Here is a 17,754-nt window from a genome sequence, read left to right on the forward strand (position 1 = left end):
TGGCCATTATTTGGGGTAAGCAGAGGTGCCATGGGCTTCCCTGGTAGCTCAGTGGTAAAGAACCTGCCTGCCAATGCAGGAGACAGGAGTTCAATCCCTGGAACAGGAAGATCCCCTGAAGGAAATGACAACCCACTCCAGTATTCTTGCCTGGGTAATTCCATGGACAGAGAAGCCTGGTGGGCTACAGTCCATGGGGTCACAAAAGAGTCAGAACGACTTAGTGACTAAACAGTAACAACAGACAAGAGGTGCCATAGATTAATATAAGGTATTCTTGAATCTTTGTGTACACGCAGAACTGAGTGCAGGCTGAAAAAATGCCTCACACATGTGCACTGTTTCTTGATCTGTGCCTTTACGGCAGTGCGTCACACATATTTATTCTGAAATGTGACTGAATTAATAGTAGCTTTCATACTCTTGTGTTTTCTTATTAAATGAATACTAAGATGTAGTTGTTAAAATGGCAAATACAAAAACTTCTAGAAAAGATTGCATGCCAAGTCGCTTGTGTCCGACTCTTTGCAACCTTATGGATTATAGCCCTCCAGGCTCCATTGTCCATAGATTCTCCAGACAAGAATACTGGAGTGGGTAGCTGTGCCCTCCTCTAGGGAATTTTCCTAACCCAGGGATCAAACCCATGTCTCTTAAGTGTCCTGCACTGGCGCCACCTGGGTTTCTAAAAATAGCTTTAACAACTTACTGCTGTGTGGCAAAAGAATATACCACTGGCCTCTACAACACTAAATTCAAATAGATTTAGCTTAAACTAAACACCAACAGCTAAAGCTTTACTGGAAAGTTCTACAAAATGTTATTTATACCTCTCTGAGTAATTCAGGTCTAACATGATCATCTGAAATAATTTTCAGATTCTGTCTTAGCAGAAAAAGAATCAAGCCCTCACAGACAACTTTAATGACACCAAAAAAAAAAGAGGAAAATTCAGAGGAAACCACTAAAAATATTAAGAACAAGACACCAAGATGAAAAAGGTTTACCACAAAGTTTTATAATAATTCCAAAGAACATTTAGCATTACTTACTGGAATTATTCAACGGCATTTAATCAGATGGGGAAATTCCTAACTTCCTGGCCTGTAAGGCATCAAATTAAGCAGGCTGAAGAAAAACTTTCTGCTTTAACCAGAACATAGTATATTTAACAATATAGTAACAAAGAGATTAATAATATAACTTATTAAATATATTTATACAAACCAAAATAGGTTTCTTGTGAACAAGTACTATGAACACAAGGATAATTTTAATATATTAACTACTATACTGACTACATGCAAAACAGAGCATGTAAAGATGTTCTGAACTGTAGTATTTATGCATTAAGGAGTATTATTCAAGAACACAGTTTTACGTTGAGCACTGGTGTTTATCCAGCATCCTCTTGTCACTACTCTGACTTTCATTTTCTCGACATAGTCCATGAGCTTTAAGGAGAAATGACCTGAAACTACTCCAAAGGCAGGCCTGGCTGGCCCAAGGATAACTTATTGATGACCTGTTCAGAAATCCAGGTGTAAGCTGAGGGACCAGCCTACACTGATTGGTTCAAAAGTGGTGATGTTGGGACTTCTTTGGTGGCTGAGACTCTCAGCTCCCAATGCAGGGGGCACAGGTTCAATCCCTGGTCAGAGAACTAGATTCCACATGCTCCAACTAAGACCCAGATAAATAAGTAAAAATCAATTTTTTTTAAAGTGAAGACATTACCCAATCAAAGTAAATAAGAATGAGGGAAAGTGCGCTAAGGGCTTCTGAAAAAGAAGTTTCCTTGCTCTTCAAGAGGGAGTCATCAGACTCGCTTGCCTTGTCCTCTGGTGGTGTAATGTGCTGCGCACACTGAGGCCTGAAGCTACTTCTGCCTCTACCCCTGAGGATGAAACCAACCAGAGAGGGCCGAGCTGAGAGGACAAAGGAGCCCAGCAGGGTTCCCCAGAGCACACGTCTCCAGTTATAACTGGACTTTTTTCCATTACAAGTGACAAGTGAAAGTCACCCAGTTATGTCTGACTCTTTGTGACCCAGTGGGCTATAGTCAATGGAATTCTCCATGCCAGAATACTGGAGTGTGTAGCCTTTCCCTTCTCCAGGGGATCTTCCCAACCCAGGAATCAAACTGAGATCTCCCACATTGCAGGCAGATTCTTTACCAGCTGAGCCACAAAGGAAGCCCAGTTTTTTCAGTTGCAAGACCCAACAACTCTCCTTTCTGGTTTAAGGCAGATTGTGCTGGAACGTCTGCTTCTGGCAGCCAAAGGCATTCTAACTTATACACACCAAAGGCTCTTTTGGAATTTCAAAATCACAGATAGGGTTCAAATATTGAATCTTAAAAGATAAAAATGTTACAGATCCGGACAAAAGGTGTTTTATACAAATATATGTATACATAAGGAAAAAAGAGATCATTGGTTATGTAATAGATTGGATGTGGCAAAAAAACTGCTGAACATTTTGAACCACTGATCTAATGAGTCTCTGATTCTGCCAAGTGTGGTAGACATAGCAACAGATAGATCCAACCCCCTCCAGCTCTGTTATCACTGGAGAGGCTACAGATAGCTGTGTTTGTGAACAGAAAGAGATTCTGAGAGTAAAAGTGCTGTTTGCTCAGTCGTGTCCAACTCTTTGCAACCCCATGGACTGTAACCCTCCAGGCTCCTCTACCATGGGATTCTTCAGGCAAGAACACTGGAGTGGGTTGCCATGCCCTCCTCCAGGGGATCTTCCTGACCCATCAGAGTCTCCCACATTGCAAGCAGTCTTCACCATCTGAGCCACCAGGGAGTACGGAATGATCCTGACCTAAGCTTAAATAGTCAAGTAGAGTACGTTACATGTGAATGCTATTCTTGGAACTAAACAAAAATTTTCTCTGCCTAATTAATTATTTGTATAAGGAACCAGAGAGAAAGTCAGGCTGGCAAAAATTTGACTTTTACAAACTGGATGCCTCAAGATATTTCTAAATGTAATACTTAGCAAAAAGGGTAAGTCAACAGCATGTTTTAGCAGATTAGAGAAATCCCTAAAGATTTATTTAAAGAAGAAACCTAAAAACAAGCCTTTACCCAATAACTAGAGAACACATTTATAAAAATTTTCCCAGGATTATCTTAATAATTTACCTGTTATAGCTATAAAATTCTGTATAGATAAAAATTAAAATTAGTCAAGGCTTTACCATCGAATCATAATCTATGGGAATTCTCAAAAAAAGGAAAACAACCTACCAAACTTAAATGGTAACATAAAAAGGAAACGTATATTATATAACATATATGTAAATATATATTACATTAAGCAATAGTTAGTAGCACAGTTGTGTCTGACTCTTTGCAATCCCATGAACTGTAGCCTGCCCGGCTCCTCTGTCCACGGAATTCTCCAGACAAGAGTACTGGAGTGGGCTGCCATTCCCTTCTCCAGAGGATCTTCCCCACCCAGGGATGGATGTCTTCTGCACTGGCAGGCAGGTTCTTTACCACTAGCACCACCTGGGAAGCCCATTTAGGTGTACCTCAGCTACCAAAATCCCTAAAAAGATTAATGAATATTTATTATACACTAATTTATAAAACAATTAGGAAGTTATTTTTTAATAGAAATAATACTGTTTATTTTCTTTTCCATGTCAGAAAACTTAGAATGAGATGGACGAAAAAGGCTTAATGAAACAGGTATCTTCAGAAAAGTCAGATGAAAAGCAAGTTAAGTCACGGTTTTCCACAGTGAAATCCATGCTAGATTGCCATCTAATGGCAATGGTGTTGTAACTTCATGAGTTATGTCCATAAGCTTGAAGATTTCAGAGACTATCTCTGACATACCACGAAATGCTCAAGAATGTCCAGACCTTCTACTGCAAAATTCAACGAGCTGTTCAGTCTGGGTACCATCTGCAAGACAAGCATCACCAATGGAAGAAAGGAGATTATGCTAATACTCTAAGTGCCAGGCCCTACGCTGGGCTTTTTCCCTTAACAAGTCCTCAGAACAGCTCTGTAAGATGAAAATGTTTACCTCCTTTGCAGAGATGAGAAATCTGAAGTTAAGAGAGACACATCAGCTGTTAAGTAGTGGAACTAGAATTTGAATCTACTCTGTCTGGTTCTAAATCCATGATCTGATCGCCAACGAATGGATTAAACATAAGCAGTTATAAGGGATGTCCCCAGTGGCTCAGTGGTAGAGAATCCGCCTACAATACAGGAAATGCAGGTTCAATCCCTGGGTCAGGAAGATCCTCTGAAGAAGGAAATGGCACCCCACTTCAGTACTCTTGCCTGGAAAATTCCATGGGCAGAGGAGTCAGGCGGGCTACAGTCCATAGGGTCGCCAAGAGTCAGACACAACTGAAGTGACTGAGCACACACACAGTACAGGGGAAGAGGAAAGCAGCTTTCAGCTCCTCACCAAAGTCTACATTTGCTATGGGCTGAATTGTGTCCCCAGAAAAATTCATATGTTGAAGCCCTAACCCACAGTAACTCAGAATATGACTATATTTAGAGGTAGAACCTTTAAAGAGATGATTATATTAAATGAGGCCATCAGGGTGGGCTCCAGTCCAATATGACTAGTATCCTTAAAACAAGAGAATATGAAGACACGCACACACAAAAAAAGACACCCAGACTATATGAGGATGCACCAGAAGAGGCTCTCTGCGAGCCCAGGAAAGAAGCCTCAGAAGAAACCAAACCTGCTGACACCTTGATCTTGGACTTCTAGGCTCCAGACAGTAACAAAATAAATTTCTATCATTTAAGCAACACCGCCACACACCTCCCCCCCAGTCTGTGAGATTTTGTTATGGCAGCCTTAGCAAACTACCACAGTGTTCTCTTATTCCTGCGGGCACTGTTAGACTACAATTCCCAGCTTCTGTCACAGTTAGGTCTGACCACGTGACTAGGTCTTTAGCAAGAGAAATGTTAGCAGAGGTGGTATGTGCCACTTCTGGGCATCCCATGCACACTCCTCCATGGCCTTTTGCTGCTAGTCAGTGGAACAGACACAGTATCCTGAGTGACTTTCAGAGCCTTATCACCACTACGGTGATACTGTCGTACTTGAATCCCAGAAGACTGCAAGAAGAGCTGCCCTCCAATATGTCAATCATCCTATTACTGTTAACTGAGCAGGAAATAAATGTCTATAATGTCTGAGCTCTGGGGTGAATTTGTTAGGCAGCTAGACCACCCTAACTAATACTGAGACAGAGGAAAGAAGGAAGAACAGAAATGCACATGATGGAAGGTGCTGGCTGTAGCTGTAACTCTATTGGGTGCTCCTCACCAGAGCAGCATCAGTCTCCCAATTCTTTTCATCTCAAGGACTGCCAGGGAGGGGAACACAATGCTTCCCAATCTTGCAGCACACTTTGGGAGAAACAACAGACCAAACCAGAGGATTCCGTGCCATAAATCTTCCTAATGGATATCTGTTAAATTCGGCCCATTCTCTCACTAAATGCGCTCAAACATACTCTAAACAATCAAGACTGACACATGATGGAAAACTTCACAACTTTGGCACCTTCTTCTTGATGACAAGTTGTCCTGCTCTGCTGAAAGTTACAAAGAGGTGTGTAGACAGCCTGTGGTTACCAACCCTTGATGTTGCAACATTTGAGTATTTCTCTCTGTCCTTCAAAATTCTCAAAACAAATGAAACTTCATACAAGTAATATTTATAAAATTCCATACAATCATACAATGCATTTATTGGAGAGGAGGCTGGTATATGAGTCAGATTAGTCAGTAAAACAAAGTTAACCATTCTTCAAAAAAAGTTGGAAATCACTGATCTGTACAGTTCTGTCCTATTAGATCACAATGCTTACAGAATGAAAAGAATAAATCTGAAAAACAAAGCTTCACTATTCTCTAAAGAGAATAACCTTGAGTAGTTATCTAAACAATAATATCTTTGTGGAATTTCATAAACGAAGATACTTATATTGCTGAATCAATTATGCTCCTGCCTAAAAGAACAAGCTTGAAAATTACCGTGGAAAGTTACTCTTTTGTACTATATTTCTACTCTATATGAAAGATGGATTCCAAGAGACAGATGGAGATCTGATGGAGAACCAGTGCTGATTTTCCAGGAGACTGTGACAGCCCTCAGGTTAGGTCTCGTATGTGTAAGGCCCTTGCATATCAAGGGAGAACATCCCCTCCCAATTCCCCAGAGTCATGCAAAACTACCACAAAAGTCCTTTGCAGGCAGATTCTTTACCATTGAGCCCCTGGGAAAGCCCCAAAATAAAAAGTACCGTTATCCTAATCTTCATTGTGCCTTGAAAAGGTCCAAGCATATATGGCCTAAGCCATTATAATTTATAATCAACCAATGAATAGCCTCCCTCCTGGCTGACAGGGTACTTCTAACTCCTGAACAGACCATCCCACTACTTCCTAAGTCTTTCTTCTGAGAGGCCTAGCTAATCACCTCAAATTGCAAATATGGCAAGAGTAATAGTTTCGAAAATTTAAGAAAGCTAGCTTCCTTTCTTAGTTTAAGACTAGCCTCTGCAGTATTCCTACCCAAGAGTATTCTATCTTTCCTTGGATAGCACTGGTAAAATGAAAGGGATTGTACCAACTGAGAATAAAGAAGGAACTCACATTAGCTCAGGAACATCTGCTGAGCTACTGTTGTATACAAGGCTCTGTGGTAAGCACCGTCCACGGCAGAGATAAGCTAGGCACTCTGGCGGCACAGGTAGATGGGACAACGACAGGGCAGTGAGCTGAGCACTGCTGGCATTCAAGCCACAGGCAAATGCTACAAATGCAGGGGTAAAAAAAAAGTGTTTACTCCAGGGTAGGGTACAGCAGAAACTATGGAGTTTAACTACTGAGCTCAGTAGGACTTCAAAAGGCAGAGAAGAGCAGGGACAGCATTCTCAAGAGAAGGAACAATATGTTTAAGGCCTGAAAGTCCTTGGCCTCTTGGTGCAGATCACAACAGCCAGCATGACTGAAATCAGGCACAGGGAGCATGAAATTAGTTTAACATGAGGCCCCAAAGCTAAACCGGGACTAGAAACTGAAAGGCAACAAACACTTTACCAAGGGGTGCAAAATTTAGAGCACAATTAAGGGTGGGGGTGGGGAGGGAGGGGATGTGCTCCAGTCCTGATGACTTTAGATGCCTTTATCTAACATGAGCAGTCCAAGTTACTGTCCTTATTAAACAAAATCCCAGTCTTTCCAGTGCCATTACAAAATGAGGACAGGACCTGAGGTGGGGAAAGGGAGAATAGGAATGTCAAGTGACCCTACGATGCTCATGCTTTGCAAGCAGGTGGCCATCAGGAAAGGTCCTAAATGGAGAAGGCTATTTCCATCAGGGTGGATTTACTGTGTGCCCCATGGCACTCCTAAGTGTCTCAGGAATTTAGGCAAAATCTGCTTAAACAGTCAGTGCTAAACCACTGCGATTCCTCCTCACCTGGCCCCTATAAGTCCAAACTTACCAATCAGATTTTCCATCTGATTCAGTCTCTTCCTGATTAAACATTCCAAGTCTATGAAGAGTCTCTCTAGGTACTTTTTAATGATGACCCTAAAGGTCACAAGAAGGTTGGGAGCACTCCCTGGTGGGTACAGAACCACAAACTGACACTCTCCACCAGGCCCTCTCTTGAAGTTACCTGCCATTAAGTTAAATGCTAGCCCTCATCCATCGCCCAACCCAACTGAGAGGATCTAGAGGATGGTATAAGATACCAGACAGCATAAACCAGATGTCCATTGACAGATGAATAGATAAAGAAGCTGTGGTATATAAATACAATGGAATGCTACTTAGCCATAAAAAGGAATGCATTTGAGTCAGTTCTAATGAGGTGGATGAACTTCAAAGTGAAGTCAGAAATAGAAAAACAAATATTGTATATTAACACATATATATAGAACCTAGGGGTTTCCCTGGAAGCTCAGCTGATAAAGAATCTGCCTGCAATGCAGGAGACCGAGGTTGATTCCTGAGTTGGGAAGTTCCCCTGGAGAAGGGATAGGCTACCCACTCCAGTATTCCTGGGCTTCCCTGGTGGCTCAGATAGTAAAGAATCCACCTGCAATGCAAGAGACCTGGGTTCAATCCCTGGGTTGGGAAGATCACCTAGAGGAGGGCATCACAACCCACTCCAGTATTCTTGCCTGGAGAATCCTCATGGACAGATGAGCCTGGCAGGATACAGTCAGTCCATGGGGTCGCAAAGAGTCGGACACGACTGAGCAACTAAGCACAACACAGCATGGAATCTAGAAAGACTGATAATCTATTCATAGGGCAGCAATGGAGACGCAGACACAGAGAAAAGACTATGGACATGGGTGGAGGGGAGGAAGGAGAGGATGAGATGAATGGAGAAAGTAGCGTGGAAGCATATACACTACCATATGTAAAATAGCCAATGAAAACTTGCAGTATGAATCAGGGAACTCAAACCGAGGCTCTCTAACAACCTAGAGGGGTGGGAAAGAGTCGGGGGTGGGAGGAAGATTCAAGAGGGAGGGGACATATGTGTACCTGTGGCTAATTCATGTTGATGTATGCCAGAAATGAAACCTATATTGTAAAGCAATTATCCTTCAATTAAAAATAAACTAAAAAAAATAAAAGCTAGCAGGCAGCATAATAAGCAGCTAGTTATAGAAACATCTCATTCTACCTACGATCCTCCTAACTACAATGTAATTGTGTGTCCAAGCCCACTGACTAATGTGTGCCTAGGAAGAATGAAAATTTACCCACTCGGCATGATTGCTGCCTGAAGCAAGCTAACTGCCCCATGCTCCTCTCTTAATGTTCTTATCCTGGCCAGGTCTTCAGCACAGCAGCGAGGATCTCTGTTTAAGGAATTGCTACTTGGGGAACCTCTGACATTTGACTTAATCCCCTTTGGATCCACTCAAGGAAAACTTCAGAACAACTTATGCTCCAGCAGTCTTTCAGGAACGAGACACACACTGTCAGGTGACCCATGCAAAAGCTTGGGACAAACATCAATAAGGGTATAATGCCAAGGACACTATTTTTCACAGGGCACGTGGACCTTTATATAACCTCTTCAATTTTTTTTTTTTTTTTAATGCTCATACTTTCAAGTTTCAGTCCCCTAGGGATGTGAAAGATCTGTAGAAGACCATCTTCCTTATAATATTTGAACAGCTTTTCTCTTTTGGAGGGCTTACCAAAAAAAGTAACAGAAAAGTCCTTTTCAGATCAGTCTTATGAGTGCAAGCTCAGGTCAGTGGCACTGGTCAAGGACATTGTACAGGTTTAAAGTGCTCTGAGCAGGTTGCTTCAGAAAAGACTGAAAACAGGGAAGGCTCAGCAAAACAGACTCATAAAACTTCCTCAACAACTTCTTTTTGTATAGTATAGTTATATTATATTACACTATCATATAATTTGACCTGTTGCTAAAGTACACTTACTACTAACTATTGATATTTTTTTTTAAATGAGAGGTTAAAGTCAAGTCACCTCTTCATATCCCCTTTTTTAGGTTAAAAAAAATACCCTATGTGGGGTAGGCCCAGAAAGTCCAAATGTGTTTTATACAAGAAGTCTTGAGTTCTATCACTTACTTAAAGCTTTACAATCAATAATAATTCTATGCTGTGCAGTAGAAACTAACATAACATTGTAAAGCAACCATACTCCAAGAAAAATTTTTAAAAATAATAATGATAATTCTAAACACTATGCCCAAATTATCCTCAGTTCTTTATAAAGAATATGGCTTCATTAAACTACCAGCTTCAAAGCCTCCCCATTTTACTGCATGAGTAAATGCTTTAGCACCCTCTACTGGCCACTTGTTATATCTAATCAGCTCCTAACTCCTCTGGCCAGTAGGCTGCTAACCTTTCAAAGGTCACATGGTGGCTACAGCAAAGGCTACCTCACCTCCTTCAAAACCAACTGTGTAAGAGCTGAGCCAGCAGCCGCCGCCACGAAAGGAGAGGACGAGCCCTAAAGTGCTCTCCTGCCACGGCCTGTCCACGAGTCCTACTGTCGCTAGCAGATTTCACAAATAGCAGCCGGGGCTCCTGCCTTGTCTGGTCTGCACCTATCTCCACTAACCAACCCCAGTCTCATTTCCACACACAGATTCCTCTAGGGGCTGAGCCCAGATCACCTTCCCGCTATCTGCTCCATCTAGCCAGCTCCAGGGGGATGGAGGTACCTGGAGAGAGCGGCTCACCTATCAGGTACCACGTGGGTAAACAGAGGACATAACGGAGAGCCTGGGAGGCACAATTTCCCCCACAAGCTCATAGATGTGACCCCAATCAATCTCCTGCTGTTAGGTGTATATTAGCCAGATTTGGCAGGGGCACAGGGAGGAGTGTCAGAAGAGAACTTCTCATTTCCTATAACCTCATGACAAAGCAGCTTCCCCTAATCCTCCACAGTCCCCTAGAGCAAGTGAAGCTCCTTTAGTAGGTTCAAACACAAGTAACCTGAACCTGTAAGCTCTCATTATCTGGCCCACTTTCTTTTGGAAAGGGAAAAAAGTTAGAGTCAGCTTGGTATTCATTATTCAATAAAAGAAGGAAAGGACAGGAGAGCAAGTAGCAATAAAAAAGAGGGAGTCTCTTCATGCCCAAATCTTGCTAGATCAAGCTACTGTGTACTATTTACTACTGATAAATGCTGGCTGCTTTGATATCAATCATCTATTGAGTGAAAAACATTCTTTAGAAGAAGATACTGTAAAGGACTTAAGTGATTCCTTCCATCAAAGAGCTCACAATTTGGGTGCAAAGACCAAACACTTCAAAGGAAGTAATTAGAACATGACAAAGTATCATATCCTTCAGTAAAAAAATATATACTGGAAATTCCATAAATACATACACACAAAGCCCCCTCTCTTTTTCTCTCATGTATAGAAAAACAATCATCAAGATATTAATAATGGTCGTCTCTGGTAGAACTTTCAATCTATGCTTTTTTCCTTCATATTTTTTAGTACTGTTTGGATTTCCTATAATAGGAATGTAGTGTCTTAACAAAGAGAACAGAAGTAAATTAAAAACCAATTTTTCAAGGATGTAAGCAGAGGAAACTGCTTATAAATCTAATATTGTACATAATCTGTAAACACAGATAAAAATATAAAATACATCACATCATGAATGACCATTTTTCTCCAGGGGCCACAGTGATTTTGCCTTTTCTGCCTTTCATGTGCTTTCTTATTTTCTAGAAGTAAATCAGTGTTTATTTGAATCCTGATATTAAACTCATTCTCATTTTAAAATATCATTCGTAAAGGTGCTTTACCAATAACCCCTGATGTAATGACACACCTGGAATAAGCGCTGTGCTGATAAGGATGTCCACCTCCTTACACTGTTGAGCAAAGAGCTTCATTTCGGCCTCAATGAACTCTTTGGACATCTCCTTTGCGTATCCTCCTTGTCCCTCACCAGATTCCTTCAAATCCACCTCCAAAGGCTCAGCACCCAAAGACTTAAACTGCTCCAAAGCTGCGGCCCTGGTGATTATTGAAGGAGAAGGAGCAGTTATTTCAGGTCCTTAATACAGAAATTAAGATCATCATTTACAGAACTTATTTACAAAACAGAAACAGACTCACAGACTCAAGAGAACAAACTTATGATTGCCAGCGGGGAAGGGGTAGTTAGGGAGTTTGGGATGGACATGTATATACCGCTATATTTAAGATGGATAACCAACAAGGTCCTACTGTATAACACAGGGAACTCTGCTCAATGTTATGTGGCAACCTGGATGGGAGGGGAGTTTGGGGAGAATGAATACATGTATACCTATGGCTGAGTCCCTTTGCTGTCCACCTGATACTAACACATTGTTCACAGACTATACTCCAATACAAAATAAAATGTTAAGAAAAAAAGATCATTTATATACACATTGTTAAGAAAACTATAAATTCAAAAGTGGACACCCCTTCTTTTGAGATCTCTGACCAGACTGTTTCCATTTTTTTCTAAAGACAGGTAACACTTTTATGATATTTTTTCCTAGGGAAAAAAAAAAAAACTATAGGAAATTCTACTAACTTAGTTAACTAAATCACTTAGTTAAGTCACAAAAGGAATTTCACTACTGCCAACTCTAGTCATCAATTTTGTTTCTTAACAGAGGTCCCACTGTCAGTGATGAAGTGAGATCTGACCAACATTCAGATTTGACATCAGTCAAATCACTTGTAAACATTGCGACTTATGGGGACTTTGACCACATAAAGGACTCTTTTACTTAGAAATATTGTTACAAAGTGATTTTTGCCCCTAGTCCTCACTAAACTGTGTTTGAGAAAAGCAATCTATAAATGGCATAAATGGTAACACGTGAAGAACCAACACAATTAACTTATGTAAAAATATATTCAGGTTAAAAATAAACACTAGCCAAGTTCTATGTACTAGCTGGAAAACCAAAGCCAATAAAGCTCTCAGGTCTAGTGTGTTTAACTCACCACATCCAGTCCACTACAGTGAATCCCAATCTCCCTAACGACAACAATCACTCCAAGTACTTGTTAAAAATTCAAATTGCCAAGCTCCTCTCCAGACCCACTGAAATTACAATCTCCAGCAGAGGTACCAGAATCTCTATTTTTAGCAAGAGCTGCAGGTCACTCTTATCATCAGGGAAATTTGGGAAACAGTAGCGGTCTAAGCCCTTCAGCCGCATGATAACCACCATGGTCAGGGAGAGGACACAAAGGTAGGATGTAGAAGGCAGGGCAGAAAAGGAAACGCATGGGTGGACGTGAGCTTCTCTCCATTTCTGCCAGCTTGAACAAAGACGCTCATACCTCAGCCAAAGCTGACAACGGCAGAGAGGAGAGACAGAAAGACCCTGGTCCTGGATGGCCCTGATGGGTGATAAGCTGCTGCCTCTAGTGTGAAAACGGAGTCCTTCCCCCAGACTTTCACTTCGGAGATAAAATACATTATCTTTTGAATTACTTTTGGCCAAGCAGCATGCAGGATCTTAATTCCCCAATAGGGATCAAACCCAAGCCCCCTGCAGTGGAAGTGCGGAGTCTTAACCACTGGACGACAGGGAAGTCCCAATAATCCATTTTCTTACACTTTAAGAAAGTGACAGAGCTTCCCAGGTGGCTCAGTGGTAAAGAATCCACCTGCCAAGCAGGAAACGAGGGTTCAGTCCCTGGTTCAAGAAGATCCCCTGGAGGAGGCAAGGGCAACCCACTCCAGTATTCTTACCTGGAAAATTCCATGGACAGAAGGAATCTGGCAGGCTACAGTCCATAGGATTGCAATAGAGTCAAACATGACTAAGTGACTAAACAACAACAAAAAAGTGTGTTCTGAAATGAAGATTTTTTTTTCATTTATTTTTTTATTGGAGTATAATTGCTTTACAATGTTGTGTCAGTTTCTGCTCTACACTGAAGTAAACCAGCTATATATATACATGTATTCCTTCCCTGTTGGACCTCCCTCCCTACTCCCGCCACATCCCACCCCTCTAGGTCATCACAGAGCTCCAAGCCGAGCTCTCTGTGCTATATAGCAGCCTGAAATGAAGAACAATTTTAATCAAACTTCTTTTAAAGAAATCCTAGGAAAATGGTGATGTGTCTGCTTTAAAGAAATATGCAATGGACATAATCAAGTACTTTCATCTGGGGGCTCTACTGCTGCCCAATCAACTTCACCTGCTTCCATCCTTCAATGCAGAGCATGCCTCTCAACCCCCCACCCTTCACTCCCCCTATTGCTCTCCAAGATGTTGCCCATACTACTCCCCTTCTTCAAACTCACAACACCTTTTTTCAAACACTACCTAGTGCCTAAACACATTTCAAGCAGAAATAAAATACAGTGGAGAAACACGTTAGAAAGTCAGGAGAGAGAGATTAGCAAACCCTGCTAATCTGGTCCCATTGCTAATCTACGTGAAAATACAAGTCTGAGTGTGAGTTGTTTTTTAGTTTTTTTGTTTTTAAATAATCTCTGCTGTACTGGGTCTGGGTCCTTAAATTTTTTCCCACTAAGTAATACATTTTCACTTTGAGTAAACTGTGAAAAAGCGGAAATATTTTTAAATGGAAAGAAGTCATACAACAGTTTCAATGTACTACTTCAGTTTATAAATTCTAAGGAAAGCATAATATTCACCTGAAGCAAAATGTTTTTACCTTAAAGCAATCACTAGTATAGCACTCACCTTGTATCAAATCCCCTAACAATGGCACCCATGGACTTGGCTGCACCTGCAGAAGCCAGCCCAGCAACACCACCACCAACTATCAGAATCTAGGAGAGAAAATAGAACCCGCATGTTTTAAATAAAGTTCATGATCAACTGATTATCTAAAATCATCAGCCAGTAACTCTCAGGGCCAGGTATCACACTTAGCATCCACTATTACACCCAGTGGTGCTGGTAATGATATTCAGTCCTCAAAAAATGTACTGAGTGGATAGACTATCCTTTAACTGGACCACCACTGTTTTTCAAAAGTTTAAAATAGGGTTTCCCTGGTAGTCTAGTGGTTAAGAATCCACCTTCCAATGCAGGAGACATGGGTTTGATCCCTAGTCCAGGAAGATTCCATGTGCCAAGGAACAACCAAGCCCTTGAGCCACAACCACTGAAGCCCACGAGCTCCATAGCCCGTGCTCTGCAACAAGAGAAGCCACTGCGATGAGAAGCCCACACACCGCAAAGAGAAACAGCTCCAGCTCACAACTAAAGAAAGCCCATGCAGAGTAACGAAGACTCAATACAGCCAAAATTAAATAAATCTTAAAAAACACCAATACAGTATCCTAACACGTATATATGGAATTTAGAAAGATGGTAATGATAACCCTGTATGCGAGACAGCAAAAGAGACACAGATGTATAGAACAGACTTTTGGACTCTGAGGGAGAGGCAGAGGTGGGATGATTTGGGAGAATGGCATTGAAACATGTATACTATCATGTAAGAAACGAATCGCCAGTCTATGTTCGATACAGGATACAGGATGCCTGGGGCTGGTGCACGGGGATGATCCAGAGAGATGATATGGGGTGGGAGGTGGGAGTGGGGTTCAGGATTGGGAACTCATGTACACCCGTGGCTGATTCATGTCAATGTATGGCAAAACCAATACAGTACTGTAAAGCAAAATAAAGTAAAAATAAAAATTAAAAAAATAATAAAAAATTAAATAAATCTTAAAAAAGAAAAAGTAAAGTTTAAAACAACTTCACTAAGATAGTGTGATACCCAGCATCTCACTGTAAAAGCTATATACAGCATCAGCAGTGTTGGGAATGTTAAAGACTGACAGGTTCTTCCCCACAATATCACAGCTACTTCTAATAGAATACCCAGTGTAATATTTCTTTATGCTCATAAAACATCAAGATAAGTTTCAGAGATGGGTACAACTTTGTGAAGTATCTAATCCTATTTTGAGCTCAAATGCTTCTACAAGGAAAAGAGGGAACCAGGTGCCTAACTTTGATCCATTGTGAATGATCTGTACCTGAAATCCAAACCAACGTAAATAATCCCTCTAACCAAGGCAGGACTGGAGCCAAGTAAATCAAAGAATTCCTCAGAAAGAGTCTCCTCATTCTAAGAAACAAGCTAAGAATAATGTTGTCTCTAGACTAGAATGGGCCTTCCAGAGAAAAGTCCCTATTATACTTCTCAGTCAATTGAAAGCAACTCCTTGTTCCTGCTAAAAAAAAAAAAAAAGAGAGAGAGAGAGAGAGACACCCACAGATACAGAGAAGTTTATAAATTCCCACCCACCCATCATGCCCACTTCTTGCGCCTCTTTGAGAAGACTAGGCTAGTGGAACTGTGCTCCAGTGACCTCTGGGCAGTGTTTGAGAGATCTCATTTGTCAATCTTCATGGGAATGCTTTGTTTAAGGAGCAGAGGGGATTTACAGGAAGGGAGACCAAGAAGGACCAGAGGGAATAAGATGCTACTGGGCCCCAAGGCACCATCCCACTCCACACACCAAAGCCCAATCACTGGAAAGGAAGGGAAGGAGAAACAAAGAAGGAAGGAGAAAGGAAGGGAGAGAGAGAAAGAAAGAAAAAAGGAAAAAAAAGAGGACTAGGCCAAGTTATCCTGAATCAAGAAATAACAAACGATCCCATAATTTAAAAGGCAGAATCTGTTCTCCAGAGAGGGAACAGGGGCTGGAAATGGAGTAAATACCTACTTATAAAGCCTCATAAAAATCCCCAAAATACAGGGTTCTGGGAGCTTCCAGGAGCAGGGCCCAAAGAGGGCACTGAGGCCCCACACCTGCCCTGCTCACCTCTCCCAACAGGATTTTCATCTCATCCTTTATCATATCCTTTCATAATAAACTGGTTAACAGGAAGTAAACTGTTTTCCTGAGTTCTGTGAGCAGCTCTAGAAATTAATCAAACCCAAGGAGAGGGGTTGGGAACCTCTGGTTTTCAGCCCATCTGTCAGAAGTAGGTAGCACCTTAGACTTGTGACTGGCATCTGAGAGGTGAGGGCAGTCCTATGGGCCTGAGCTCTTAACCTGTGAGATGTGACGCTACCCCCAAGAAGACTGTGAGAATTCAGTGACACCGGAGGGTGCCCAGTTGGTGCCGGAGGATTGCCTAGGGTGGGGAAAATCCCCACAAATTTGGTAACAGGAAGTATCAGAAACATGAGGAAGAGTGGAGTTTTTCCAAAACAGTCCTAAATTAGTTTCCCTCAACTGCAAGACAATCTGAATTCTGAAACAAGACCAAGAAGAGAGGACCCACGTCATCCAGCCCTGACCTACCTTTCCAGCATCATCTCAGATCACACTGCACCTCACTCATCATACCCCAAGACCAGAGGCCTCCTTCAGTCTCCTCGAGCACACTGCTCTCTTGGCCCAGAAGCCTGAACCTCTCTTTCTTTCTTCCCATCCTTGAGGTCCCAACTTAAATGCTACAGGCACTTTCCCCATCACCCTAACTACAGTAGCCTGCTCCCATTACCCACCCACCATACCATCCTGTTCATTTCCTCTCTATATAAAAAAATCTTCTATATTTGTTTGATGGTTTATTTACTTCCTCTCTGTGGGCCCTACTAGAATGTAAGTTACATATGGGAGGGATTTTGTTTGTCTTGTTCATGCCATATTCCCAGCTCCTGCAACAGTGCCTGGCATGTCATAGCCATCAACCGATTGATTTTAGCTCATTCTAGACAAGTAAGAATACTCCATGTTTAAAGGAAACTCAAAATATTCATTGTACCCTGAAAGGGCCATCTATTATCTAATTCTTTGATACCAGGAAAGTGTCTGTGACATGTAACTAAAATCTCTTATGCTGCAGTTTAAATTCTCAGTAAAGACAGTCACTTTTCCACCTTTTAAAAGCTGACTGATTCTCCTTCCTTTACTCCTCATCTTCTGTTTCACTTTTTAATCTTTTATAATCGCAGCTTTCCTCTCAACTTTCATATAATTCTAGAAAGGTTCTAACCAAAACTGAGTAGTGGATTGTGCATCAAAGCATTCAGCCAGTTTAAGAACAGCGGCCAACTTCTGACCACCATGAGGGCTAAACCTTTACTTATGATCCTGAGAAAGAAGTCCGGATGTAATCACTGTACTTAGACCTCTGTGTTGTCTCTCTGTACCTTCTTGTTAAGTATTCTGGCCTCTACTTGGACCACTTGCCATCATCTTCACCTGCTTC

At 41.5% G+C, this 17,754-nt stretch overlaps 1 protein-coding gene across 3 annotated transcripts in view; it reads right to left on the bottom strand.

Moving 5' to 3' along the window:
* The window catches only part of NNT (nicotinamide nucleotide transhydrogenase), a 93,460-nt gene that overhangs the window by 54,717 nt on the left and 20,989 nt on the right, over positions 1-17,754 (bottom strand). For all 3 annotated transcript variants that reach the window (XM_052659015.1, XM_052659016.1, XM_052659014.1), the window contains 2 exons: positions 14,251-14,339; positions 11,370-11,557 (listed from right to left, as the gene is read on the bottom strand). In XM_052659015.1, coding sequence (XP_052514975.1) covers positions 11,370-11,557; positions 14,251-14,339 — 277 coding nt within the window. The remainder of the gene's footprint in view (positions 1-11,369; positions 11,558-14,250; positions 14,340-17,754) is intronic.

Source organism: Budorcas taxicolor, chromosome 20 (genome assembly GCF_023091745.1).
Source record: "Budorcas taxicolor isolate Tak-1 chromosome 20, Takin1.1, whole genome shotgun sequence".
Classification (NCBI taxonomy): domain Eukaryota; kingdom Metazoa; phylum Chordata; class Mammalia; order Artiodactyla; family Bovidae; genus Budorcas; species Budorcas taxicolor.